The sequence below is a fragment of the Miniopterus schreibersii genome (assembly GCF_964146895.1).
Source record: "Miniopterus schreibersii genome assembly, chromosome: 11".
In the NCBI taxonomy this organism is placed as follows: Eukaryota; Metazoa; Chordata; class Mammalia; order Chiroptera; family Miniopteridae; genus Miniopterus; species Miniopterus schreibersii.
Window position 1 is genome coordinate 25165039 of NC_138111.1, and position 27127 is coordinate 25192165.

General features: G+C 50.0%; 1 protein-coding gene across 2 annotated transcripts in view; it reads right to left on the reverse strand.

Annotated features, from left to right (window-relative positions):
- Nucleotides 1-27127, reverse strand: part of TMOD1 (tropomodulin 1) — a 70431-nt gene that overhangs the window by 5861 nt on the left and 37443 nt on the right. For both annotated transcript variants that reach the window (XM_081152174.1, XM_081152175.1), the window contains 6 exons: nt 22841-22960; nt 14522-14611; nt 13519-13649; nt 11703-11810; nt 9419-9562; nt 1928-2072 (listed from right to left, as the gene is read on the reverse strand). In XM_081152174.1, the coding sequence (XP_081008300.1) occupies nt 1928-2072; nt 9419-9562; nt 11703-11810; nt 13519-13649; nt 14522-14611; nt 22841-22960 (738 nt within the window). The remainder of the gene's footprint in view (nt 1-1927; nt 2073-9418; nt 9563-11702; nt 11811-13518; nt 13650-14521; nt 14612-22840; nt 22961-27127) is intronic.

Consider the following 27127-nt stretch of genomic DNA (forward strand, 5'->3'; position numbering starts at 1 on the left):
CCCCTCTGCTTCAAATGCCCTTCCTCCCTCCTCTGTGAGTTCCTGTTTTTCGTTCTAGGTCTCACTCCCCATAATGGCTCCTCAGTCTGTTTAGATCTTTCTGTCTCTCCTGTCCTGTGCACCGGGCCCTACCACCTTGCCTTTGCCTGTGCTAGTACTCCCATCAAGAATGCCTCCTGACCTCCCCACAACCTCCCTCTTCCTTTCAAGGCTGGCTGAAGGCCCACCCCAACCAGGATGCTTTGTTTAACTGGCTTTATTTAGAAACAGTGTTCAGGCGTTCTTGAATTTTTAGGCGCACCTTTGAGTCTTTTCTCCCCTAAAAGGTATAAGGGTTCTTAAGTCAGGGAACTAGCCTTTCTGTTACCCCTTACATCACCGAGCATAACCCTGGGCACACAAAAGATGCTCCAAAAGGGTTTGCTGTCACTAACTATTGGTGTGACTTGACTGGGCCACTGCCTAGAAGGGCAGCCCATCCCAGGCTTCACTTTCTCCATAAGGGAAATGGAGGGATGGGCCTGAAGTCCTTCCAGCTCTGGCACTCTTGGGTCCTGCCATAACCCCAGGAAGATCCCTGGTGATAGGAGTCGGGCCTGGATTTTGGAATCACAGACTCTCAGGACTGGGAGAGTCCTCCAGGGCATTTTCTTAAACCTCCAGCTGATTTTGGTGTCTCCTCCCCCTCCCCCACAGCACCCTCCATCTCTAGTCATCTGGAACCTTCTTCTGTCCACGGAAAAAAGACCTCGCCTCAGGTTCATCACCATGTGCTCTAGCATTAGGCGCTTTGCATTTTACTGAGTGTTAGAAACAAAGCAAACAACAAAAGCCACGTGTAAAGCAGGCTTGAATTTGATCAAAAGCTCACTGAAGACATTGTCCTTTTGAAAACATAATTCAATCCCAGAAAGCAGCTTTCTTTATTTCTTTTTAAAGCTCATTATGCTTCCTTCTCATCTATAATAAGAATGCGTGACATAGTGTGTCTTCCTCCTGCCTTGGCTCTAGCGAACTCGTGGCTGAACACAGTGATCAATTAGGGTAACGCGTCAGACCTACTGATCTTCTTCCCCTTCTCTAATTTTCCTACAGCCTTCTCAGACACGCTCCTTTTTGGAGACTCTATTGAGTCCTTTCAGCAGCCGGCAGGAGCACACATGGTAAATAGCTACACATAGAGCTTGAGAACGACTGACATCTGGAAAAGCTGATGATTGATCTCACTTTTCACTCAACCGATTTACTGGGTGTGTGCTCACAAGGAAGACTGTGTCACTTTCTTTTTTCATTTTCTCTTTAGAAAAGACAAACTATGCCTTTAACTGAGATTCAATTACTGTAACCTGTTCACTATGAAGTCAACATTTTCAACTTTTATCTTAAAAGCGAAGAGAAGTCTCCTAGGCTTGGGGCTTGGGTATTAGAGCTGGTTGGGGGCTTTGGGATCCGGGGCCAGAGCCAGACTGTGACCTGGACAGAATTCTTGAGTTCAGAGAAGGGTGTTGGGGAGAGGAGGGTGTTGGGGGGAGGAGGGTGTTGGGGGGAGGAGGGTGTTGGGGAGAGGAGGGTGTTGGGGAGAGGGGGTGTTGGGGAGAGGAGACTCGCAGTGAGCCTGTGTTCTTCCACATGTCATTTCACTCAGCTAGTGAGCTGAGGGTGCCCTCTGGGCCCAGCCCTGGGCTGAGCTGAGCTGAGCTTTGCTGCCGGGAGGAGAGGGCCCGGCCTGGCTCCCTGAAACAGACTGCTCACAGCCGAGGGAGGAGACAAGGCACAAACACAGAAAACAAATGCAACCGACGTGAAAGTTGGGAGTCAGGCTCACCAAGAGGACTCCAAGAAGGCATCAGTGAAAATGTCCCTGCCATTCCCCCCAGGACAGGTGGAAAGACGACAGGTGGGTGGGTGGGGGCACATTTCCACTCACCCAGGTCGTTGTTGCTCATCATGGCGTTGGACGCCCGCAGCCGGGGCCCCTGCTGGGTGAAGTGGTAGCCGAATTTCAGAAGCGTTGTGTTTTTTTCCAACATGCTCACGATCTCCATCTCCACCTTGTTGCCCAGGGGCTGGCTCTTTGGTCAGGAAAGAACAATAGTCACCACTCATTCCATTTGCCTAGGGCCTAACCCTTCTGTACCCGGCAGAAACCCTGAGTGGTGGGGAAACGGAAGCCTGGAGGCGGTGAAAGGCCACACGGTCAGGAGGAAATGAGCTGGGATTCGAACCCACAGCTGCTGGACACCAAGGACAGATCCTTCCACTGGCCCACAGCAGCCACCCAGAAGGTCTGAGCAGGAAGGACCTTGTAGTCATCTAGTCCAAGGAAATTTTAAAATCCTGCTGCCCAGCTATTCCCCATCCTAATTAATTCAGAATTACTGGGAGTGAGGCTCAGGTGTCTGGTTTTTCAAACTCCCGGGTGATTCCAATGTACAGCCAGGTTTCATAATCAGTCATTTACACTCATCTTCAATTTACAAATGAAGAAACTGAGGCTGAGAGAGGAAAAAGGACTTGCCCCAAGTCACACAGGGAGCGGGAATGCTAGGGTCAGCTTCCTACGCCTGTTACGCCCCTACCCCCAAACCCATAGTGATCATCTGGCAAAGACGAAAAGGGAAAGCCTTTTAAGATGTACTCTTAGAAAATGTTGAATATGCAATATAGTGTTATTACCTATAATAATATAGCCATGCTGTACATTACATTCCCTACAACTTATTTATTTTATAGCTAGAAGTTTTCACTTTTTTATCCCCTTCGCCCATTTCACTCATCCCAACCCCACCCCTGGCAACTACCAATCTGTCCTCTGGATCTATGAGCTTGGATGTTTTTGTTTGTTTATTTGTCTGTTTTGTTTTTAGATTCCGCATATAAGTGAGATCATATGGTATTTTTTTCTGACTTCTTTCACTGAGCATAAGGCTCTCAAGGTCCACCCATGTTGTTGCAAATGGCAAGATTTCCTTCTTTTTTATAGTTGAATAATATTCCATTGTGTATATATAGACATATATATACACTCATCTTTTTTTACCCATCCGTCCACTGATGGATACTTAGGTTGCTTCCATGTGTTGGTATTGTTGATAATGCTGCAGTGAACACGAGAGTGCACACTACATCTTTTCGAAGCAGTGTTTTTGTTTTCTCAGAAGTGGGGTTACTGGGTCGTATGGTAGTTTTATATTTTTTCGAGGAAGCTGCATACTGTTTTCCATAGTGGCTGCATCAACTTACATTCATACCAACAGTACACAAGGATTCCATGTTCTCCGCATCCTCGCCAAAGCATGTTATTTCTTATCTTTTTTATAGTAGACACTCTACCAGGTGTGAGGTGATATCTCTCTGTGGCCTTGATTTGTATTTCCCAGATGATTGGTAATTTTGAGCATCTTTTCATGTACCTGTTAGCCATCTGTATGTCTCTTCTGGAAAAATGTCTATTCAGATATTCTGCCCATTTTTTTAACTAGGTTATTTTTTTTAAACTTTAAATTTAAATAATTAAAATTAAATAACATTTAAAATTCAGTTTCTCATTTGCACGAGCCACATATCAAGTATGCAACAGCCACTGGCTACCATGTTGGCTGGTGCAGATACAGAACATTTCCATCATCACAGAAAGTTCTTGTGGACGTGCTACCCTAGACTGTGAGCCCTTGGATAGCACATTGTACCCAGTATCTCTAGGTCAAAGTCAAGGAATTGGATGGAGGACAAAGGAACAGGGTTGGTGCACAGGAGGGTTGATTGAGAAGATACATCAGCCCAGCGTCCAAAGAGACAAGCATGGAACTGCAGTTGAAATCTTGATGGAGAACTCCTCCCAGGTTATTCTGAGTTTACCAGAGCTCACCTGGGTTCAGATGGGGCTGAGGACACTGATTAGAGCAGGCAGAGGGACATTGGTGAAATTCCACCAGCCTCTGGCAAGGCTCCTGAAAGTGCTGAGAACTCCAGCCTGTCCTCAGAGGGCTCAGACCAGCCTTCCACTCTGGGTGGCTTGGCCTGGTAGACGAAACAGAGACCATCTGAGGTCCCAAGAAGGAACTGGCAGGTCCCCCACCCACCCTACGTAGCGGTAAGCTTGGCCTCTCCTTGAGAGCGCTGTGAGAACTCAGGATGGGAGTCTGAGAAGGCACAGGTCCTTCCTGAGTGGAGGGGCGGCCAGGGCCGCTTCTGCAAAGCTGATATGTCCTGTCGCTCAGTCCAGAGGACAGAGCACCCCAGTGCAAACTGCCCCCATCCGGCCTCCCTACATCCCAAGGAGATGGGCTGGGCGGCCAGGAACTAGCACCTCCGGCTTAGAGACGAGTAAACTGAGCCCATGTATAGATGGAAGCTGGACTGGGCTCCTTTTGCTTAATGACAGAGCCAAGACTAGACCTTGGCCTGGGGCTGGAAGGGCTTTGGAGGACCCCGCAGGCCCGCCTTCTCGAACCAGCACTATCCCTGAGGCACACGCAGATGTCTCTCTTAGGTGTGTGTGAGAGGATCCAGGAGTCCTTTAGATAGTTGTGGCCAGTCTTTCTGGTGTGTTAATCTCGGACCAGAACCACTATTTTAACACGAAGGAGTAAAATAGGAAATGCCGTGCATCTTAACAAGCTTCGTACTTGCTTCATTCCCAGACCCTCCCTTTTCTCCGGGGACTCTGAGACCAGAAGGCCATGTGGACGAGATTAGGACAAAAAAGCTGGCCTCTTAATTACTTTTCAAATACTTATTATTTAGGGATTACTGTATGCCAGACAATGTCATAAGCACCTTACACATGTTAACTCATTTGCTCCTCACTACGTCCTATTGTACCTTTCACCTTCTAGGTGAGGGACATGAAGAACAGAGGTATAAGGAATTTCCCCTGAGTCACGGACCTAGGCAGGTTCAGGCCAGATTTGAACCAGGAGAAGTTTGCTCCGGAGTCTGTGCTAGTTCTCGCCTCACTGGGGCCTCTAAAAGCTCAGAAAGCAGAAGTAGGGCTGGAGAAAGGAGGCAGATGGAGTTTGGCTATGTGTGCAGGATTGTGATCTAGCATCAGCAGTGCCTCCACTTTCTTTAGCCTTTTATCAAAATATTAAGCACATCCTCACTGTCAGACATTGGAATGAAATGTGGTAAATCCAGCCAATACCCCCAGACCTTGCACATGTCTTCATTGGGGGAGGGGGTCATGTTTTCAGGCTTCGTCTGTTCAGAGGGGCAGGGAGAGTACCCTGCGCCCTGAGGGTCCTGGGGAAGGGCCTGCTGGAGGGAGCTCTGCTGGGAGTGAGGAGGGTGAACTAGAGGCCCAGAGACCCGCCACTGGGAATGATCTGCTTGGGATGGATGGGGCCTGCAGAAACCCCATCTGCAGGGTGTGTGCCCCGGGGGCTGAGCGGGCCTCCCCCGTCCATCCATACACGCGGCCTATCTGAAAGGCAGGACATCTCAGCTCCAACCCAGCTCTGACTCTTACTTGATCCATGACTTCAGGCAAGTCTCATCCCTTCTCTGATCCTCAGTTTCCCCACCTGTAAAAGGAGGGTGGGACTAGCCATTTTCTCAGTGCCCTCAGCTCCAGGTCAGCGCCCCTCTGCCCCCTCCCATCCTCACTGCCGTCTCTGGGCAACTTCAGGCAGTGACAGAGCAGTGTTTGGAGATAAAGAAAGACGTGCTGAGTAAACAAAGAGCCTCAGAGTCCTGACTCCCAAATTTGTGTCCTGAGCCAGCCTGGGAGGCTCCGTGTCACCGGGTAGAATGCCCCAAGTCCCTTTCCTTGGCCATATAAGGAGAAAGGAGAGCAGAGACTCACTGACACAGGTTACAGGCACAAGCTGAGGAGAAGGCTGCAGCCTCTGAAGACCTCGGGGACTAACCAAGAATGAGAGATAAATGAAATGCCACTCACCACCTCCTTTCGGTCACACTCCCCAGAAGCCTAGGGGCTGGGGCACCTGGTGAGAGGCAGTCGCCATGCCCAGACCTCCTAGGACGCACTGTGAGAGGCACGGATGGCCTTCCCCAGAGCCTGGGTCGCAGAGCCCCCTCCCCAAGACCGGCCTCCTCCCCTCCCGCCTCCTCTCCTGCCAGACCCCATTCAGTCTGTAGACTGCAGGCATTTGGGAGCACTTTCCCACAGGTCCCCTCATCTAGGAGATCATAATACCCCTCTGGTCTCCCAGGCCCCGATGCCCTCTCCCTGCTCCCATCCAGCAGGAAACCATGTTCCCAGAGCACAACTTTAGTGTACAGGGCAGTCCTCAACCCACCTTCCCTCAACCCCGGTTCAGAGCCCCTTGGACTCCCAACTCCCTTTCTGGCCTTCCTCTGGGGGTACCATTAGTCATGCTTGGATGGGCTTCTTGGCTTTCCCTTCTCCTTCTCTTTGTTTGTGTGGTTCCCTGCACCTGAGATGCCATGGCCTCCACTTCACCTTCTGAGATACTGTCCACCCTACAGGTTTATCTCAGACTCCACCTCCTCCAAGAAGCCCTCCCTGATGCCTGTTCCTCACCGAGACTGCTCACTCCAATGGACCATAGGGCCCACTGTCTGCGGCTTGCTGGAGCACCTCATCTGATGGTTATTTCTGCACTTGGGTGTCTTCCTATGCAGTGAAGAATCCCTGGAGGGCAGAGCAGAGCCTCATTCACACATAGTGCGCAGCACGCCTCTGAGGTGCAGCTGGCACTCACCAAGCACTGAGATGAACCATAAAGGGGGCTTCCAGGATGCGGGAGTAGATGGTGATAATGCTTTGGCCTCGCACCAAAGGAAAAGGACAGCTGAGAAAAGCCAAGCGAGGTCCACATGAAACTACAGTAGGGTTCAAGAGCCCAGACAGGCACAACTCACGGACTTTGGAGTCACACAAATCTGGGTTCGAATCTTGCTTCTGCCACTTACTTACTGTATGACCTTGGGCAGGTCACATAGCCTGCATGGGCCTCAGTTTCCTCATCTACAATACCAGGATGGGTGTAATACCCACTCCCAGTCTGTGTGAGCACTAAATGATATAACAGATTCATGGTACCTCTCAGGAAATTAACTCAGAATAATGTGTGAACTCCCTAGATCACCTCTGGAGTAATTGCAGAAGTTAACGACCACATAGTTCAATCTATCATCTCAGAAGTGGAAATTCTTTTAGCCCCAGTTACAAGTGAGGTGCTGAGGCTCACGGAAGTGATCATTGCACCAGGTGGTCAGCCAGGGTGAGGGTGAAGGTCAGCACTGGCTCCAAGTCTGAGCTCTTGGGCTTTAGCAGTGAGAAGGAAGGTGGGCAGCTCATTCCCTGACAGCTGCCACCAGTGACCTGAGGCAAGCGTTCTGCCCCAGTGTCAGGTTTCAGCTGGCCCTGGGTAGACCCTGACTCCCTGCAAGGCCAGGCTTGAAGTCACATGACCAGCTGATCCCAGGGCCTATCCCAGGGCTGCTGCCAAGCCTGCCCTATGCCTTTGTTCCATCTGCTGTGCCCCTCCTTGCCTCCAATAATGCAGGGTCAGCAATGCCAAAGGAAGGCCATAAAAGGTGGGGGTGAGGGTGAGGAGGAGCTGGGAATGGGCGATGCAGCAACAAGACCACTGGCATTTGAGAGATGCAAGAAGCCCAATGCAGCAAATTCACGTGGCAGGGCCGCTGCAGGCTCATGAAGCCTTTTCAGATGAATTAGAAAAAAGTACCCTCTCAGGGGAACAAAGCCCCACACCAATTGTTGGAGAGTGGAACGTGGGTTGGACTTCGACACCTGCCACCTCGTGTGCAGTGAACAACATACACAACCACCCAGGGCAGCCCTGTCTACCAATCTCCACTGTGGGGCCAAGTTCTGAGCTCGGCTCTGAGATATGGAGATGACTCAGACGCAGCATCAGCTTCTCAGAATCTCACAGGGAAGCCAGGGTCCTAGGAGAACACAGGGAAAAACCACCTAACTTGCTCTGGGAGGCCAATTTCCATAGTGTAAATATTCCCACTAGGGGCAATTTCAAGGTTCCAACGTGCCATCACTGAAGGGGAGATAGGAAGAGGTGTGCAGTCAGCTCCTACAAGCTGGTTCCAGCTGGCTCCTAGAACAGCACTGGGAGAGGGAGAGGCTTCAGCTGAATCCAGAGGAAGAGGAGGAGTTCTCCAGGCAGAGAAGTGGTAGGGGGAGGGGAGGACATTCCAGCAGGAGAGAAAATCAAGAGCAAAGACAGAGAGGTATGAAAGTAAGTAGGGAGCAAACTGTGAAGAGCTTTGAAGGGGTTCTGATTGACAAGGGACCACAGAAGTCTTCTGGAAGCTGGTGATGTTTTAGTTCTTGACCTAGACAGGGGTTTCAAGCCCAGTATTATTTGTTAAACTGTACATTTAAGTTAAACTGTACATTTTATGCACTTTTCTGTATGTTTATAATATTTTACAATAAAGATAAATATCTCATTCAGGAATAACCTCTAGTTATAATTGTTATATTTCTTTCCCATCTTTTTCCTTTGCATACATTTATATGACCATTCAGCAAAAATTTTCATGTAGGAAAAACGTTCCCTATCCATACACCATTAAGAAGAAAGCATTTTAACATCGAAAATAATGTGGTGTAATGGAAGGATGTGGGTTTTGGAGTCAGAGAGTCCTGGATTCAAATCCTGCCACCTAAAGTGAGAACTTGGTGGCCCTGAGGAAGTTGCTTGTCTTAGCCTCTCTGAGCAGTTTTCTCTTCCGCAAAGTGGGAGAGATAATACCCACATCCTGCAGAGAGGTTGGGAAAATCAGAGTTGGTGTGTCAGGTGCATGGCACAGAGCCTAGCCCACAATGGACCCTCAATACATGTAACATACAAGATACCTTATATGCAAGGTATGGTTATTAGCATAGTTTTAAAAGGTCAGAACTGAAAGAATTGCCCTGAAAATAAATGACTGAATCACAGAAGTCATAGAGAAACAATAGCCCCATAAGGATAAAAACAAATTAGGATTTGCCCAGAGAATAACCTAGATGGTAAGGAGACTCAAACATCCATTGTGTGTGTATGTGGTGGTGGTGATTGAAGAAAATGGAACATTTAGCCTGGTGAGGAAGATTCCAATGGTTTATAAGATCTGTATAACAGATGTGCCCTGCATGTAGAACAGAACAGAATTAAGCCCAACAAACAGGACTGAAAGAGCTAATTTCTACTGGATATCAGAAAGGATAGTCTCACTAATAATAGAAGGGTAAGCAGTGAGCTCTCCATCACTAGGGGTACACAAGCAAAAGCTACAAGAACACTTGGTGGGAATGAAAAAGGAAGGTGAGCATGGTCCCTTGAGGCTGGGCTCTGGAGCTTTTCTAATCAGCAGCATCTACTTCATCCAGCAGCATGCAGGAAAGTGCAGAACAGTGAGCGTCCTGTGGCGAAGGACACGAGGAGACCCTTGCTCGTCTTACCTGGTTATCAATTTTCAGTTCCACCAGTGAAGTGTTGTATGGAAGAGCTTCCACCAGGCGCAGGATCCCAGCTCCAGAAATGAAGTTGGATTCCACATTCAGTGTCTTCAGCGCCGTGTTCTCCTTAAGCATCTCAGCAAGGGCCTTGAGCCACAGGAGGAAAGCAAGTGTCCTCATGAGTCACCCTGAGTGGAGCCTCTCTTGGGTAGAACCTAATCCACTGAGGGAACCTTGCTGGGAGCAAGAGTCCCTTGTTCACTTATGCTATTCGAGCTAGGGACCAGGCAAGATGATCTGCACACTTCCTTCACCAAGCACAGCTCTATATCTCTCCTCCCCTCCAACCTGCCATGGCTCCCGAACCCCCTCTGGACTATTCCCCCAAAGCCTCTGCTGGATGCAGGTCCCACTCTCTTCTTCAGCCTCAACTCTCGCTGCTCCCTGATGGTGGGGCTACTCCCAGTTCCCCATGCACGCCCAGTGCTCTCCACTGCTTAGCCTCTGCTTATTCCTGCCACCTGGAATGTCCTTTCCTTTCTGCTTCACTCATCCAAACCCTGTCCTTCCTTCAAGGCCATTCTCAGTGCCCCTTTCTCTGAGCGCCTTTGCTGACACCCCCAGCTAGCTTGGCCTGTCTTCTTGAACCTCATAGAATTTATCCATGACCTCCTTCATGGAACTTGTATTCCCTGGTTTAGGTTGGTTTTATATTGATGGTGTCTCTGCCATTAGCCTTTCTCCCCTGGGCGGGCTGAAAGCCACCTTATCATCCCATGGACCCTGCAGTGCTCAGCACATTAGTAGGTCCTCAGTCACTGTCCACTGAGTGACTGGTGGGGTCCCAACCTCCCCAAATATTCTCACTTGTCTCTTCTATTTCCCTGTTGGGATTCCATGAAGTCATTGTTCTCTTGGTCTGAGCAGAACTGAGCAGAGAGGGAAGCCTGGGAAGCCACCCCACTGGGCAAGTGACCAGGACAAATGGGAGGAGAGGAGCTCAGGTGGCCCCCAGCACGTTTGGGAGGAATACGGCCAGGGGTGTAGATGACAATCAGAGCCTCTGGAGGAAATGAAGTAATTAGCAGTTGGTGGAAACCGTGTGTCATGGAGGAAAGGAGACTCCAGCAGCTGATAGGCCAGGATGTACAATCTGTGGGCCCGGCTGTGTGAAATGCTGATCAGAGCCAGGAAGGCCCTTTCCACCATCCCCTGCTTGCTGAAACCCCACACAAGGCTCACCTCCCAGGAAGCCTTCCTTACTGAAATCATCATTCCCTCCTCAGCTCGCCCTGCTGTATACCCCCGGGAAGACATGTCAGCTTTCTCTGTGACCCCGAGTAGGCTGGACCCTCCTAAGGGGAGGGACCCAGTCTATATTCTCTGCACAGCATCCCTTTTGCTCCCCAGGAAAGGCCTGCCTGGGCCTGATAATCAAGATATTTAACAACCAGTAGGCAAGTCCACCAGGCTGATCCAAGCGGACATGCTGGTGGCTGAGCAGGTCCCAGAGGCACTGTCGTGCCAGGAGTCAACTCTGTTTGCTGCACCAGAGTGAAGGAATTGGGGGTAGAGGGTGCGCAGCAGAGCTGGGGCAGGCAGTGGGGCACATACAGAGCTCTGGCAGTCTGATTTACTGGCCGGCCCAGAGCACCTCAGTATGCGGCAGTGGGTATGCTGGTGTGGACGGGCTGACATCAGCGGCTGGCCTGGCACAGAGTTGATGTGCCATCAACATTTGTGTGGAATGTTTAAAAAGAAAAAAGAATGGATGGCTACTTTATGATAAGTTCAACTTAATTTGAACAGCAATATTTTTAAGACATGAATGAAAAACAGCTAAACTTGGTCATCAGGACCTGCTGATAAAGATGATGATTTTAGAGATGGAGAAACCGAGGCCCAGTATGGGGCTGGCCCTTGTCAAACCTCACATGCTGAATGCAGAGAGACCCAGCTGTAGGGTCCACGTGACTTGCATTTAAATCTCAGCTCTACTCACTCTGCAACTTTGGACAAAGCAGGTTTCCTGAGCTCCCTGCTAAGTGGCGAGACCTGCACTTCTGGGATCAGGGGGCGTTGTGGAGATTAATTAGGATACTGTACAGGTGGTGCCTGGGTAACAACCATTCTGCCCACACCCTCTCCTGGCTCTAGCCCAGTGCCTCTCACCACACCACCCAAGGTTCTTCATCAGTGGGATATGGCCAGTCCTCAGGCCATAAGCATCAACCCTTCTGTTTATGTGCCACCCACCCTCCATGCAGCAGAACAGAAAGGTACATACGTATGCCACGGGGTCATTGCTCCGTGTCCCCACGATGCTGAACTTCTTCACATACGAGTTGCCTTTCAGGGCCTCTGCATATGCCTTGAGGGTAGGTACGGGGATATTCTGCAGAGAGAAAGGCGGGCAGTGACCAATAGCCCCTGCCAGGAGCAGGTTGGGCAGACTGATGGGGGATAACTCTCACACATGCAGCCTGATTTGTGGCAAGTCTCTGACCAAAAACCTAAAGGGGCAAAGGATTCCAGCTCTGCTCCAAATGGCTGGGATTTGGAGAGAACTTTCTGGTAAACAGATTGAGAAAATCCTCCCTGAAAAGTTCAGATAGGACTCACCACTCCCTCTGTGTGCAAACAGAGGCCAGAGGAGAAGGGAATCAAGGCGGTGGATGCAGAAGAGTGTTAGGCCAAGAACTCAGGCCTGGGCTGTGGGGGTGGGTGGGGGCTTGACCTCTGCCCCAGCAACTAGCAATGTTTCTGATTTGCTCTGGGACTCTGGGGAGGTCTCTCCCCGTCTCTGGGCCTGATTCTGGAAAACAGAGGTGTGCATGTTGGGGAGCGGGGGTTGCCCTAGATGATCTTTAAGAGACATCTGTCCCAGACGGTCTCAACCCTGCCGCACATCAGAAGTTCCTGGAGAACTCTTACAAAATGCTGATGCTCAGGCCTGCTCCAGAGCAATAAAATCAGAATCTCAGGAGAAGGTAGGTCTGGGCATTGGCATTATAGTTTTTAATTTCCTCTAGTGAAAAACACTGATCTAGCCCAACTGCCTAATGTGCAGAGGGGAGACTGAGTCCCGGAGAGGGTGAGCCCTGGCTGAGACCCACGATGAAGGCACAGAGCCGGGTCCCGCACCCCTATGCCGTCCAAGCTGGCATTCACTGCCAGGCTGTGCAGTTCTGAACTGTGCCAGTGTCTACCTCTAGGCACATGGTAGGCAATGGAGGCCCCAGAGAGAGGCCCCGGGCTGTGTTTTAATGGATCTCTCATTTCAGAGTGTCACTTTAGCTCCCCGTGGGAACAGAGCCTGGGAGGCCAGGTGGAGAAGGACACTTCAGACGCAGGTTTCCAATCTGATTGTGCCGTGGGGCTGGCAGTCACTTAAAAGAAAGTGGAGAAGAAAGGAAAGAGGAGCCGGGGATTGAGGGGCCTGCTTCTTGCCTTACTGCCACCCCCTCCCGGCACTAATCCCATTGGCCTCCGGGCTGAGCAGGTGGGCAGGCAGCTGGCTGCTTCTGAATTCCTCCCGCAGCCTGCTCAGCGTAGGACGGCCTGTCCGTCTGTCCCTCCCGTGCCCTTGGTGGTCACACGGGAAATGTCCGGAGAGAGATGGCCGGCAGCTTGGGATAGGCCTTCGGTATCTGGGCCGACAGCCCCGTCCCAGCTGCGGGATGAGGCTGAGCATGTGCGTGACTCAGGGGCAGCAGCGGAGGCTCGGGTGGCGGCTCCCAGGGCCGCGCCACCCCTCGAGCCTGGGGCGCCAGGCTTTCCCAGCCTCAGGTCCCGCGCAGCCAAGTGTGCGTGTCTCACGCTTTGATCTCAGAGAAGCTCTGGGGTTTGAACGACACGGCGCGCTCCCCAAGTTGAAGCCGGGTTGGCCCCAGATGACCATCTGGGCCTGATGTCAGCCCCCCAAAAGGAACCGGGCCACGGGGCGCACTTGTGAACACTGCCCGCCCCCCGGAGAGGTTCTGCCCGTTCCTGACCGAGGAGCCCCCGGAGCCCAGACGGGCGCGCCCTCGGTGCTGCTGAGCCTGGCTGCCCGCTCAGCGCCCGCACACGGCCTCCCCCGGCTGAGGGGGGCCAGGCCTTACCCGGATGTTGTTGAGGTTCACCTCTTCAAGTTTCGGGTCGTTGCTCTTTATCCGCTCCAGCGTTTCCTCCACGTCTGTCGAGTTGGGTTCTTCGTCGGGCACAGGCTTGTATTGTGTCGGTTTAATGACACCTAGAGTGGCCCACGAAAGGGGGTGTCTCACAGAAACACGGAGGCCACTTTCCCTCAACACGAGCACCCTCGGGAAGGAAGCGACCCGAGGGAGCTCAGGGACCCGTGGAGGGGGTGTGGGCCCTGCCTGGATTCTGTCCTTGATGTCCTGCAAGAACTAGGTGACTTCCTTAAACTCTCTGAACCCCGGTGTCCTCATCTGGTAGCCTGTGACCAGGGGCTCTTGTGAGGATGAAAGGAAGCCCGGGCGGGAAAGAAATATTCAACCCATCTAGAGGGGGGTGCTAGTGATTCTGTTGGCACCCCCCTTTCTCTCTGGGACCAAACGCCAGCTTGGAACAACGTGCCTGAGCAGAGACAATGCAATATTGGCACAGGAAAGACGGGAGACTCGTGGAGCAGGAGAGGTGCCCGGAGACAGACCCGCGCGGACGCGTGAAGTTTATGAGCAAGGTGGAGTCCCGAACCAGCGGTGGAAAGACACGCTTTGCAAAGAGTGGTGTTGGGACGATTCGATATCCGTTAAGAAATGAAAATTTGATCTCATCTCACACCACACAAAACACGAACTCCAGGTGGATTAAGACGTTGTAAATAAGAAGTAAACCTTTTACAACTTTTAGAAGAAAATATAGGAGGGTATTTTACAATACTGGGATGGAGACGGCCTTTGTAAACAAGACACGAATCCCAGAGGAGTGAAGGGAAAAGCTGCATAGATTTGGCTACATAAAAATGTAAAAGTCCTGCCAGGAGCCAGGGAGCATGAGCTGGGGGGGGGGGGGGAAGCAAGCAGTGTGGGGACGGCTTCCCTCCCCGGGGTCCTCGCTGGGGGCGGGAGAGGTGCTGCCGCAGTCAGGCTGCGTACTCACTGTTGAGTCCCTCTTTGTTCACGATGGAGCTGCTGCCCAGGGCCTGGTAGTACTGCTGGTTGCTCATGAGCGTGTGCATGCCCAGGATAGCTGCGGGGACACGGGGAGGGCCGTGACTCGCCCCTCTCAGACAGAGGAGCCTCCCGAGCACAGACATTCCACACCCTCGAAACGTTTGCTCCCATAAATGGCAAGAAATGCTTGCTTGAAAACTTTTAAATTTGATTATTTATGCAAATGTCACCAGCCTAGACTTCTCTAGTCCCTGGCCTCCGGTTCCTAGATGTCCCCGGATGTCCCCCTGGCACATCCAACCCAGTCTGGCCAACACAGAACTCATCTTCCCCAGCAACAGCCTCTTCCTCTGGATCACCTTTATCCTGTCATCCTGCCTGCCCCTCACGGTGGGACCTCACTCCATGGCACCTTCACCAAGTCCTCGCCCTTCTAAACAGTGCCTCTCGTCTGTCCCACCTCCCACTTGTTCACCTTTGTCCTGGTTGAGGCCCTATCATTTCTTGGCTGTATTGTCACGGCTGTGTAGTCGCTGGTATCCTGGCCCCACCCCCCTAGTTTCAGCACAGAGCAGCCAGAAAGATCTTTCTGGAAAAGCAAATCTGACCACATCACACCTGTGCTCAGTTGTTCTTTCATCCATTCACTTATTTAACGTTTACTGAGTGCCGACATCATGTGTCCAGCTGCAGGGTAGAGGGGGGCAGGGAGGAAGAAGAAAGACAGGATCCCCACCCAGGTAGCTTACGATCTGCTGGGGGATGGAGCCGCTAAGCAGGTTCCATCAATAGAAACAGAGGCGCAGCGTGTGGCAGGTGCTGTGAAGGAGAAGCTCAGTGTGTCCTGGGAGAACGGAACAGAAGGTCGTGGCTGGGAGTGATGACTAAGTGCTGGCCAAGGTAAGAGGGGGGAGGTGGAACATTCTGGGCAGAGGGAACGGCGGGTGGGAAAGCCCCAGGCTCAGGGACTGGAAGGCCAGGAGGGAGGGGGACACGGAAGACAGACAGAGATGAAGTTGTGGACAACACAGCACCCCGCTCGCCGAGCCCTCTCTCTGGGCGGGAGAATCCGCTGTCCATCATGATTCGCGTTGGGTTGCGCGTTGGAATCACTGGAGAATCTTGAGAAACTCCTGACGCCCAAGGCCTTCCCCAGACCAATGAAACCACAATCTCTGGGATTGGGGCAGAGATATCTTAATTTTTAAAAACTCCCCAGGTGGTTTCAATGGGCCCTCAAGACGAGGAACACCTCCTGACACGATCCCCTGAATCCTCCCAACAATGCTTGGGAGTAGATTTTATTCAAATAGTCAATATGGGATCCTGCAGGGTCTGCAAGGTTTAGGTAAGGAGTTGGATGTCTTCTTTAGGTACAGCCTGGGAGGCCACTGAAGGTCCGAGCAGGGCATGAGATGGTCTGACTTGGATTCTGTGTGTTACTCTGGCTGCCTGGAAAACTGACTACAGAGGGAAGGAAGGACCGTGAGGCTCTTGCAGCCATTGGGGTGGGTGGACGGTGGCTTGTGACCCCCAGAGCCTGGCTTCACCGGCCTTCCCTGGGCTGGCCCTGCTTCAACAGCTTTGTCCCTGTTTCGGGGACACAGTCACTGCTGAGTAGATTCTCCTGCTTCTGCCACCGCCGCCCCTCTGCTGGAGGTCCTCTCTTCATCTGCAGTGCCCTCTGCTGAAATGCCCCTAGTAGTGTTGCTAGATTAAGCACATAAAATTAAAGACATCCAGTTAAATTGGAATTTCAGGTAAACAATGAAAAATGTCTTAGTATAAGTAGTTCTCATTCAGTATTTGGAACCTAATTAGAGTAAAAACTTATCCATTGTTTATCTGAAATTCAAATCTAACTTAGCATCCTGTACTTTACCTAACAACTCTACCTCTCCATCCCTCAGGACTTAGAATAACACTTCCTTCCCCAGGGAGTCTTCCTGGATTCCTCCCTCTCCCCTGCTAGTTCTCCCACAGGACCTGGTGTCCTTATCACAGCATATAGTCTACATGGTTTTGAGATATCTGGGTACCTGTGTGTTTCCCCTACTGGACTATGGACTTCCAGAGGCCGGGAAAGAATATCATCTTTCTCTCTTCTACCTCTTCCAGAATACGATAAGCATTTGGTAAATACTACTTGCTGATGATCCCCCCCCCCCCCCCAGCTATTTCATTAGACATGGTTTCTAGTTAGAGAAAAAACACCAGATCTTTTAGCGAAGAGTCAGGGGATGAGTCCTACCTATGACCCCAGTGCTGTGAGACCTTGGGCAAGTCCCCTCCCTCTCCAGGCTTCAGCCTCCTCTGTCCAATGCCGGGGTGAGATGAGATCATGGCAGGTCATATGATTCACCTGGGAACTTTGAGACAATATCCACGCGCCACCCTAGACTGACTAATATGAATCCCTGGAGGTATATTTTTTAACGTCCTTGGATGGTTTTGATGCTCCATGGGAGCTGGGAACCACAAGGCGAGATGATCTCAAAGTCCCTTCTGTTTCTCACATTCTAAGAGTCTTCTCTGCTAAAATTAGACCTGCCTGCTCATCTCTGAGGAGAACTAGAAGGGCGAGAGGCATCTGCATTTTTAAAAGCTCTCTGGGCTTTTATTTAGGCTGTGGCCATGTGGGCAGTGGGAGCTGAGGCCTGAGTCAGTGGCAGGTGAATCGGGTGGTCGTGCATCACCTTCTGGAGCAGCCACTTCCAGCTGCCACACAGTGCGGCTCGCGGTGGCCCTGGGCTGCTGCTGTGGTTGCAGGTTTGGAAAATCAGTTTGGAATCCCAGGAAAGACGTGACCTCACGTGGCTGGCTGGTCTTGCTTAGAGTATATAGAGCGGTAGAAAATGGAAGATGCATTCTGTGCTGGGATGATAGCTTCCCATAACAGTCCAGAAAGGGGTGCAGAGGCAGGAAGGTTACAGAAAGTGCCAGGGGCCGGACGAAGGAGACCTGGGCTCCAGCCTGGCTTTAGTACTAATGTGCTGGGTAACCCTGTCCAGGTTACTTCTGCTTTTTGGGCCTCAGTTTTCTCATCTGTAAAACGGGGTGTGTTTTGAAAGCTGATCTTTTACCCTCACATAGGACTTAACAGCCACACCACATCTCATCATTTTATCCTGTTTGGCTTTTTACAACAAGCCTCCAGGGCAGGTGCTATGGGCCCTCCACTTTTCCAGCAGGCTTGAGAGGGAAGTGGTTTGTCAAAGACCATTTGGCCAGGACTGTCTGGCTCCTAAGTTAGTATTCATTCCCACACACTCCTCCACACACTAGGTCACCAGCAGTTTTAAAGTTCTAAAACTTCCCCTCTACTTTGAAATTCTAAACACAGAGGTAATAAATGTCAATAGCAGGTCTAAGACGAAATAAAACCATTCTGCAGCTCTGAGGAAACTAGGGTTCCAAGGAAGAAGGAAGGAGGGAAGGAAAGAGGGAGAGAGGGAGGGAGGGCAGAGGGCAGGGGAGGGAGGCGTGAGTGACGCAGGGGAACCGCACAGTGACGCCGCCTGCTGCCTCATTCTTGGTAGATATTGGCAAGGCTGAATTTAGCACTGGGGAATGTGATTTTTTAAAAATAATAAGTCAAATCTTCCTCAAAACGCAAAAAGAACTATTTTTGAACTCTGAAAAAGAACATCAAGTTCTCTTTCCTCTCTCTGCCTTGGCAGGGTTCGCAAAGTCCGTAATTCCACTAAGGATGCAGAGATAACGCCACACATCCTGGGCCTCTCCGGCTGCCAACTGCTGGGCTGGCTCAGGGCAGACGGCAGGCATCCCGGGAACAGGTGGGAGAGGCTGGCTCAGGCCCAGGCCTTGGGTGCAGCTGAATGGCTCCTAGACAAGCCGCACCCTGGCTCTCGCAGAGCAGGAGTCTAAGGCACGAAAGTGCACTAGAAGCCGGGGGCGGGGGACTCTGCCTACAACTGCCTCGGAGAGTCACAAGAGCCAGGGGGTGCCAGCTGCCCTTGGGGGTTTCCTGGGGGTTGGCCCTTCTGAAGGGTGAGTCTCCCTACCCCCAATTCCTTCTTGGGTCCTATACCACCTGAAGGGGCCCTAAAAGCAAGCCAGGATCACATCCCCACCTGGGGAGGGGAGGCACTGATAATGCCAAATGCTTGCAGATGACTCCCAGTGGCCTCCAAGCCACAACCCAAGGCCACATGCCCAAACTTTCATATTGTCAGAGGCCTGTGCGTTCTGTTCATCACCCTGTGGTGACGCTTTTCATGCTAAAATTTACATGCCTCTGCTTTGTTTTCATCACATCCTGGGCCCACAAGGGCAGGGACTGCATCTGATTCCTTCACGCGGTAGGAGTTCAACCATGTACGCCGACTCCACGAGCAAATGAATGAATGAATGGTGCACAAACATGGAAACAAATGAGAGTCCACAGGCCTTGCCTTACCGGCGTCACACCTGAGTCAGTGTGACACATCTGCTGGGGGTCTACATGTTCCTATCGTCACCAAATATCAAGCCTGCTGTATGTGCATCTGCAAAGCAAGCGGCTCAGAGGGGCTGCCTCCTCCCCCGCGCTCCGCGGGCTCACCCTGCCTTTCCTCCTTCAGGGTCAGCTTCCTCTCTGGCCTTAGCTCCCTGGCCCCAGCCCCTAGCCCAGCCTCCATCCCCACCCTGTCCTTTGTCCTGCATGACACACTCTCACTTATCATTTCACATTGGGCCTCAGTGTTAGTTTACGTGGCTCTGCGAGGGCAGGACCCAGGCTGCTTTCTTGGGATTCTTTCCCCAGGGCTGGTCCAGAGCCTGGCACACAGAAGGAAGGCCAGATAAATGGCTGCTGAATGTGTGAATGAGTGACCAGAGAAGGTGAGCCTCATGGAAACGCTCTGCCTGGGAGCTGAGTCATGAAAGCTCCAAGTGGTGCCCTCCTCTCCCTACTTTTTCTATCTCTAAAGACTCATCCACACTCCTGGCTCCATCTACTGCCTCCTTGAGAAAGGCCAAGCCACCCCCACTCTCCCACCCGTGCTCCTGGTGGGCTTGCCACACCCAGCACTCCGACAGGATGTCCTGCCCCTGCTGCCTCCATCCCTTGCAGCATCTTTGAAATTCTGGCCTCTGATCCAGCACTAGGAACAGCTGGTCTCTCGGTGGAGCCACATCTTCCATGCAGTCCCACAGCTCTGTCTGGCCACTGGCCTTACCTGGGGCCTGCCTTCTATGTCCTTTAAACACCATTGCCTCTCTCTGCCCACACACCTGTTTTCACCTGCCTCTCTCAACACTCCCCTAATCCCAGGTGTCTGTGCCTTAGTGTGGTGTCCAGAGCCTTTCCTCCTGTGGCCCCATGCTCCCCTGGCTGACTCTAGGCAAGGCATTTCACCTCGCTGTGCCTGCTTTCTCCACCTGTAAAATGGGGACAACGAAACTCACTTCAAAGGATTGTTGTAGTCAATAAATAAAAAGCAAGGCTTTGGAAGCAACTCCCACAGCACCTGGGATGCAGTTGGAGGTCAGCAAATGTTTAGTCCCTCCTTCCTCAGAGACACTGCCACATTTAAGTGGCTGATACACAGTGACAGGCGCCCAAGGTTAGCTGATGACTCTAGTGTCGACTTACAGCTCCCCCTCTCCTTTCCAGACATCGGAAGGGTATGGTATCATGAACAGAAAATAATAATTAGCCACGCCAACAAAAATAAAGAGAAATAGTTTCAAGAAATCAACACAGAAACTTAGCCCAATATTGCAGTTCTATTTTGGCACAGAAACTGGCGGATCTGACAGTGGAGTCATTTTATAATCCTTCTGAGCTGACTAATGAGGGGAGTGATGTCACGGAGGGTGATGGGACGAGAAGGACCAGGATAAAAACAGCTCCAGGGTGAGTCAGTGTGGAGAAGCTGCACAGGGGTGTCACCCGCCCACTTCCCTGCTGCTCAGATTAACCAGAAGTCAAGGGGACTCTCCCATCAGGGAAACCGTTTGGTTGAAATATATGAGCATGATGTGGGATCTAATATGACTTGTGTGGTTTTGACAAAACAAAACTTGAACTTCAAAGCAAATCAGGTACATTCCCAAGGTAAGTGTTCCACTTCCAGCTGGGTGGGATGCTCACTGCTTCTGTACTTCACAGTGAAAACGAAAATCTTTCTCTCTCAGCCCTGACACCCTTCCACCACTGTCCTTTGGCCCTCCCCAAATTTTTTGCCTCCCGAGGAAAAGGCTGTTTGGACTCACAGTCTACACACTGGCTCTCCACATTCACTCCTCTGGTCCCTACAACCTGGCTTTGGCCACCAGCACCCAGCGTCGCCCCTCCTGCTTATTGGCGTCTTCTCACAACTCCTCCCCACATGGTCCCACTGCAGATGACAGCAGTCCCCTCCCCCGTTCCCATCCCCTGCGACAAATGCCATCCCAACTCATGCACAAAACCTACCAGAAGCCAGAGATGTGATGAGGCAGGAGACCAAGTCCCCCAGCACTGGTGGCCTCATCTGGCCTCTGACCTCACCTACCTTTGAGTCTCAGGCCAGCCCTGAACCCTCATTCTATCTCCCTAGCTCTCGTCTTAGGTTCTGCCCAATTTGATTCAGCCTTTGGTTCCCAGTCCATTCGTGGCTAACTGGCCCCCATTGTGGCTGGCGGTGCCCCATTTCCATTCCTCATCTCTCAAAGGCTTCTACTCCATCTAGGCAGAGGGGATGACAGGAGTGAAGGCCTGGAGCTTGACAATGCTAATGACGCCCACATCTCCATGCTAGTGATGCCACAAGGGCGACACCATGGATCCCTTGCAGAACTCAAGACTTTCATGTACAACTGTTCCCACCTGGGTGGCCCACGGCACTTCAAACTCCAAAGGTCTCCAACTGAACTCGGCATTTCCTCTGAGCCTTTTCCTCTCCCATTGGTATGGGCTATTATATCCCTCTAAATCCCATACGTTAAAGTCCTAATTCCCAGTACCTTAGAATTTGTAACTGTATTTGGAGATGAGATCTTTAAAGAGGTGATTAAGTTACAATCAGGCTTTTAGGGTGGGCCCTAATCTAATCTGACTGGTGACTTTATAAGAAGAGATTAAGACATACTACGGGACAACAGGGGACACATGCACAGAGAGACACAGTGAGATGTGGCCATCAGCAAGCCAACAAGAGAGGGCTCAGAAGAAATCAAACCTGCTGACACCTCGATCTTGGGCTTCTGATTTCCAGAACTATGAGAAAATAAATTTCTATTGTTTAAGCCACCAGCCTGGGGTATTTTGTTACAGCAGCTCAAGCAGACTAATATACCCACATTCATTAATGGCACCAACATCCACTTAGTTTCTGGAGCTGGGCAATCTGGAACCCTCCTTGACTCCTCCCCAACCTCACTGTCACAGCCAGAGAGTTAGAGGCAACCCCATCTTTCCTCTCCCCTTCCCACTTGCCTTGAGTCTCTCCCCATCTTATCCACCCTCCTCTCATCATCTGGGTGATGGTCAATAGCCCCCAAGTCTACAGAATAAAAAGACCACCCATCCCACTGGCAGGGAGCACAGCAGGATGGGGGCATGTGCAGTGTTTTCTGTGGCCAGACCTGACTCCTGCTGGGCATGGATCTCAGGCTGTGGGCAGGGACTGGACCGTAATAAGGAGAGACGCTGAGATGGTGAAGGGCTCTAAAGATCAGGCCACCTCCTGGAGTTTTAGGGGCTGACTGTGAAATATACATGAAGATGGAGGGTGTTGTACAAATATGAGATAGGGGGCTTTTCTGAGCTGCGCAAAGTGGAAAAATAAGATGGCTTTGCTCCAGCCCTTGTGAACCTCCCAAGCTTGAGATGCCCACAGCCCTCTGCCCACAGCCCCCCATTCTCTCTTCCCAGGTGGTGTGGGCAGGATTGGATGCAGGGTGGGTACAGAGCCCATGCAGCCCCCATCCCTCACCCCCAGGATGCTTCCACATCCTTCAAGGCAACAACAGATGGCCCTGTGGTGTAGTGGGTTTGGGTGGTTTTATCTCTATTTTTCTCATTTTGGTTTTTGATGACAGATTTCTATAGGGTGTCCCAAAAATGTATATATACACTTTGAGTAATTATAAAGGCAGTGTTTGTTAAAATACATTTCATTTTCAAAATTGAACTATCAGCTATTAAAGTGTGTATACATTTTTGGGGGACACCTTGTATTTTAATATTCTTGGTCTCCTCTAGTCCTTGTTAGAAAGAGAAAGATTGTTCATGTTGAAACAAACCGTCCAAAGCTCCCTGCAGATGTATGTCAACTCCTTCTGGAGGACCTGGGGGAGCTTTCAGAGTGCCTCTCACCTGCGATGTCACAGAGTTCGGCATCTGAGGCGTTCGCCAAGGCCTCCTCCAGCTCCGGCTCCAGTGTCACACTTTCCAGCACAGGATCCATCGGCTTCTGCTTGGGGACCCAGACTTTTCCTGCAAACACATGAGTGCCTGTTACAAGGAGTGTGGTGGCACTGGGGCAACCTCTGGCGACAGCCCCGGGTGACCATCCCAGAGCCCTGTGATCCCTCGATGCTGAGAGTCCCTCGAAGGGGCCCAGTGCCAAACTTCCCCAAGAACAGGAATGGAAGATTTCCAACAGAGCACCTTTCACATTTGAAAATAATACCTTTATTGCTTGGTCAAACTAGATTGCTCACTACTGAAAACATCGGTCATTACTTTAGATGACCTGCAAGAAGGAAAAAGATAAAAAAAAAAAAAAATAGAATGCCAGGATCTGGGATATCCTAACCAAGGGTTCTCATAGGAGAGAAAAATTTAGAAACATCTCTAAACAAAACAAATAAAATATACTAAGATTATTAAAAGAGGACAAGAGAGCAAGAAATGTCTCCTTGCCTCATGGGACGTGATATTTTAAAAGTGTCAGACTCATAACTGAAGGAGGGAGCAACATGGCGCACACAGGATGGTGGCTGCCGTGTCCACCAGCAGGGACTGCTGGAGAAATTCTGGGCACCGGGGCGATGGAGCTCCAGCAGTTCTTATAAAAAAATGATGGTGGTCTCCGCTTACTAAGAAGGAAGACGCTAAGACAAAATGTGGCAAAAGCAAGTTTGCAGAATGGCATGAATAATTTAATTCCATGCATGAAAAATTGCACATATATATTCACGCAACAGATATTTATTGAGTGTTTCCTATGTTCCAGGAACCTTTCTAGGGGCTGAGAAGAGCAATGAATAATTTACAATTTAGCGAAAGGAGATAGATAATAAACAAGCATGTGAGGGTATTGTGGGGGGGAAATGAGGCAGAGCAAATGGCTAGGAAGTTTGAGGCTGGGGCATGAGTGAGGTGGGAGCTGCTCTTTCAGGTCAGGCGGTCAGGGAAGGCCTCCCTGCGATGACGGCCTGTGAACTGGGGAGAAGTGAGGAGGAAATGAGCCCCTAAGAACAGCGACCAGACGAGGGTGCCTGTTTCCATTGCTGCCATTTGACACTGTACTGAAAGTTCTAGTCAGAGTAAATGAACAGGAAAAAGGAATACCTGGCATCCAGGCTGGAGAAGAAAAATAATCTCTATTCGCAGATGACATCTTATATGTAGAAAACCCAAAAGATTCCAGAAAAAAACTAATAAGCAAATTCAGCAATGTTACATAGTGCAAGATCGACACATAAAAATATGTGGTATTTCTGTGCATCAGCAATGAACAACCTGAACTGGAAATTAAGAAGATAATTTAATCTACAATAGCATCCAAAAGAATAAAATACTTAGAAATGAATTTAACCATGGAGATGAAAGACTTGTGCATAGAACACTATAAAACATTGCTGAAAGAAATGAAAAAAGACCTAAATGAAAAAAAAAAATACCCTGAGTTCATGGACTGGAAGACCATATTAAAATGGCAATAATGTACAAAGCAATCTATAGATATAATGAACTCTTTATCAAAATTCCAATGGCCTTTTTCCCCCCCAGAAATGGAAAAGCCGATCCTCAAATTCATATAAAATTGCAAGGGGCCCCAAATAGCCAAAACAATCTCGATAAAGAACAAAGTTGTAGGACTCAGATGTACTGATTCAAAAACTTACTACAAAATAAAGCAATGTGGCATTGACATAAGGGTAAATATATAAACAATGGGACATATTTAAGAGTCCAGAAATAAACCCATACATACACCTATGGCAAATTTATTTTAGATTGCCAAGTCCACTCAATGAAAAAAAGAATAGTTTCTTCAAGAAGTTGTGCTAGGACAACTGGAGATCCACATGCAAAAGGGTGAAGTTGGACCCCTACCTCACAGCATATATAAAAATGAACTGGAAATAAATGGCATCAACATAACAACTAAAACTATATATAAATAAATAAATAAAAACTCTTAGAAGAAAACACAGGTGTAAATCTTCATGACCTTAGATTTGGCAATGCATTCTTAGATATGACAACAACAACAAAAAAATAGATCAATTGGACTTCATGAAAATTTAAAACTTTTGTGCACCAAAGGATATTACCAATAAAGTGAAAAGACAACATACGGAAAAGGAGGAAATATTCACAAGTCATATATTTGATAGGGTCTGGTATGCAGAATATATAAAGAACTTTTACAACTCAACAACAACAACAAAACCCGATTTTAAAATGGGCCGAAGATTTATAGACATTTCTTTAGAGTATATACATATGGCCAACAACACATGAAAAGATGTTCAACATCCTTGGTCAGTAGAGAAATGCAAGTCAAAACCTCAGTGAGATACCACTTCACACCCATTAGGATGGCTATAGTAAAAACCCAAAACACAAATAACAAGTGTTGGCACGGATGTGGAGAAAGGGGAACCCTTATATACTTTACGGAGATGACATTGATGGTGGTGATGACAATGATGATGATGAACCTTTTAGCTTCGTCATTATGTGGCCTGGCCATAGAATAAATTCTAGCTCCTCTCCTTGGGTTGGCCTGGTTTTTCATGAAGGCAGTCAGGCTCCGGGAGCCTGGAGCGCTGGCATTCTCTGGAGGGGCAGGACTGGTTGCGTACGGCCTAGATTCCCTTCCCCACCCCCACCCATCTCCAGCTCCTCCCCAGGGAGAGCGATGGGTGCCTGATGAAATGGACACCAGCAATGCCCCACCAGCTGTCCACCCAGGCCTGCTGCTGACTCTCTCACAGCCTCGGTTTACCCGTTTTCAAATGTGCAGTTGGGATGTTGGAAGTTTTAAGGGCCCATGAAATCCAGAGATCCTATCATCTTTATTTGCTATACAGAAACTGCTCCTCATGGCACAAGTGCCTTGCATAAGAACATCTCGTGTCCACATTCTCAGCGGGGCACACCTAGCCCTTATGGTCAAGGCCCCAGTCATTCCCAGCTCTTGCCCAGCCACCATCGTCAGGATGCCTCCGATTACACAGCCGTTCCAGAGTTCTGTCTCCAGATGCCCTGGGCTTCCCTGAGTCTCCAAGTTTTCAGTAAAATCTGGTCTGAGCTCCAACGCCAGGGTTTGGGATGGTTCAATGTCCTCCCCACCATGCCTACTCCTGCTGGCTTTTTCATTTTACTATTTATCAAGCAAATACTCTGCGCAGGGTATTGTGCTAATTCAACATGGATACAAAGATAAAAACACAGGCTGGGACCCTTGGCTCATCTCACATTCTTAGGGGCAGGTAGAATGGAAGACACTGAAAATAAGCAATTAATTATGCAATTAACTAATTAATTCAACAAATATATATTGCATGTCAACTATGTGCTAGGGTTTATTAGGTGAGGATGTAGTGCTGTGGTCCTTGTACTCATGGGGCTTATATTCTTTTTAAGAAAAGTATGTTTTTATTAATTTTAGAGAGAGAGGAAGGAAGAGAGGGAAAGAGAGAGAAACATCGATGTGAGAAACATCCATCAGTTGCCTCCTGTACACACCTCAACTGGGAATTGAACCAGAAACCTGGGCATGTGCCCTGACTGGGAACTGAACTGGGGACCTTTCAGGGTATGAGATGACTCTCAACCAACTGAGCCACCCCGGCTAAGGTGGAGCTTATATTCTAAGGGAGCAGCCCACAAGCTTCATTATACATTTACTGAACTTGAACTCACTCATTCATTCACCAACTCTCTACTGAGCCCTACTGTATACCAGGCCCTGCCCCAGGCGCTGAGGGTGCCGTGTGAGCAAAAACAGCCTGCGTCCCTGCCCTCGTGGGGCTTCCAGGCCAGTGAGAGAGACAAATGATAAATAAAGAGAGAATGATAAAACCAGACTTGTGATGAAAGAAGCCCACAGGCTCCTGAGATGGAGAATTACCAGGGGGAACTGAAGGGACTGCGTGTCCTGAACCAAGGAGACAGGAAAGGCTTCCCTGGAACAGGAGACAGGACAGTTGAGACCAAAAGGACAGTAACAGCTAATGCTTGCATAGCACTCACTATGAGCCAGACGCTCTTCTAAGTGATTTAATATAAATCTTAACTCAGTCTTCATAACTGGTGATACTATTTTCATCAGCCCATTTTACTGACCAGGAAATGGAGGCACATCAGGTCGAACAGTTTCCTCGAGCTCAGCCAGCTAGCGCGTGGTAGTGCCAGGATTGCAAC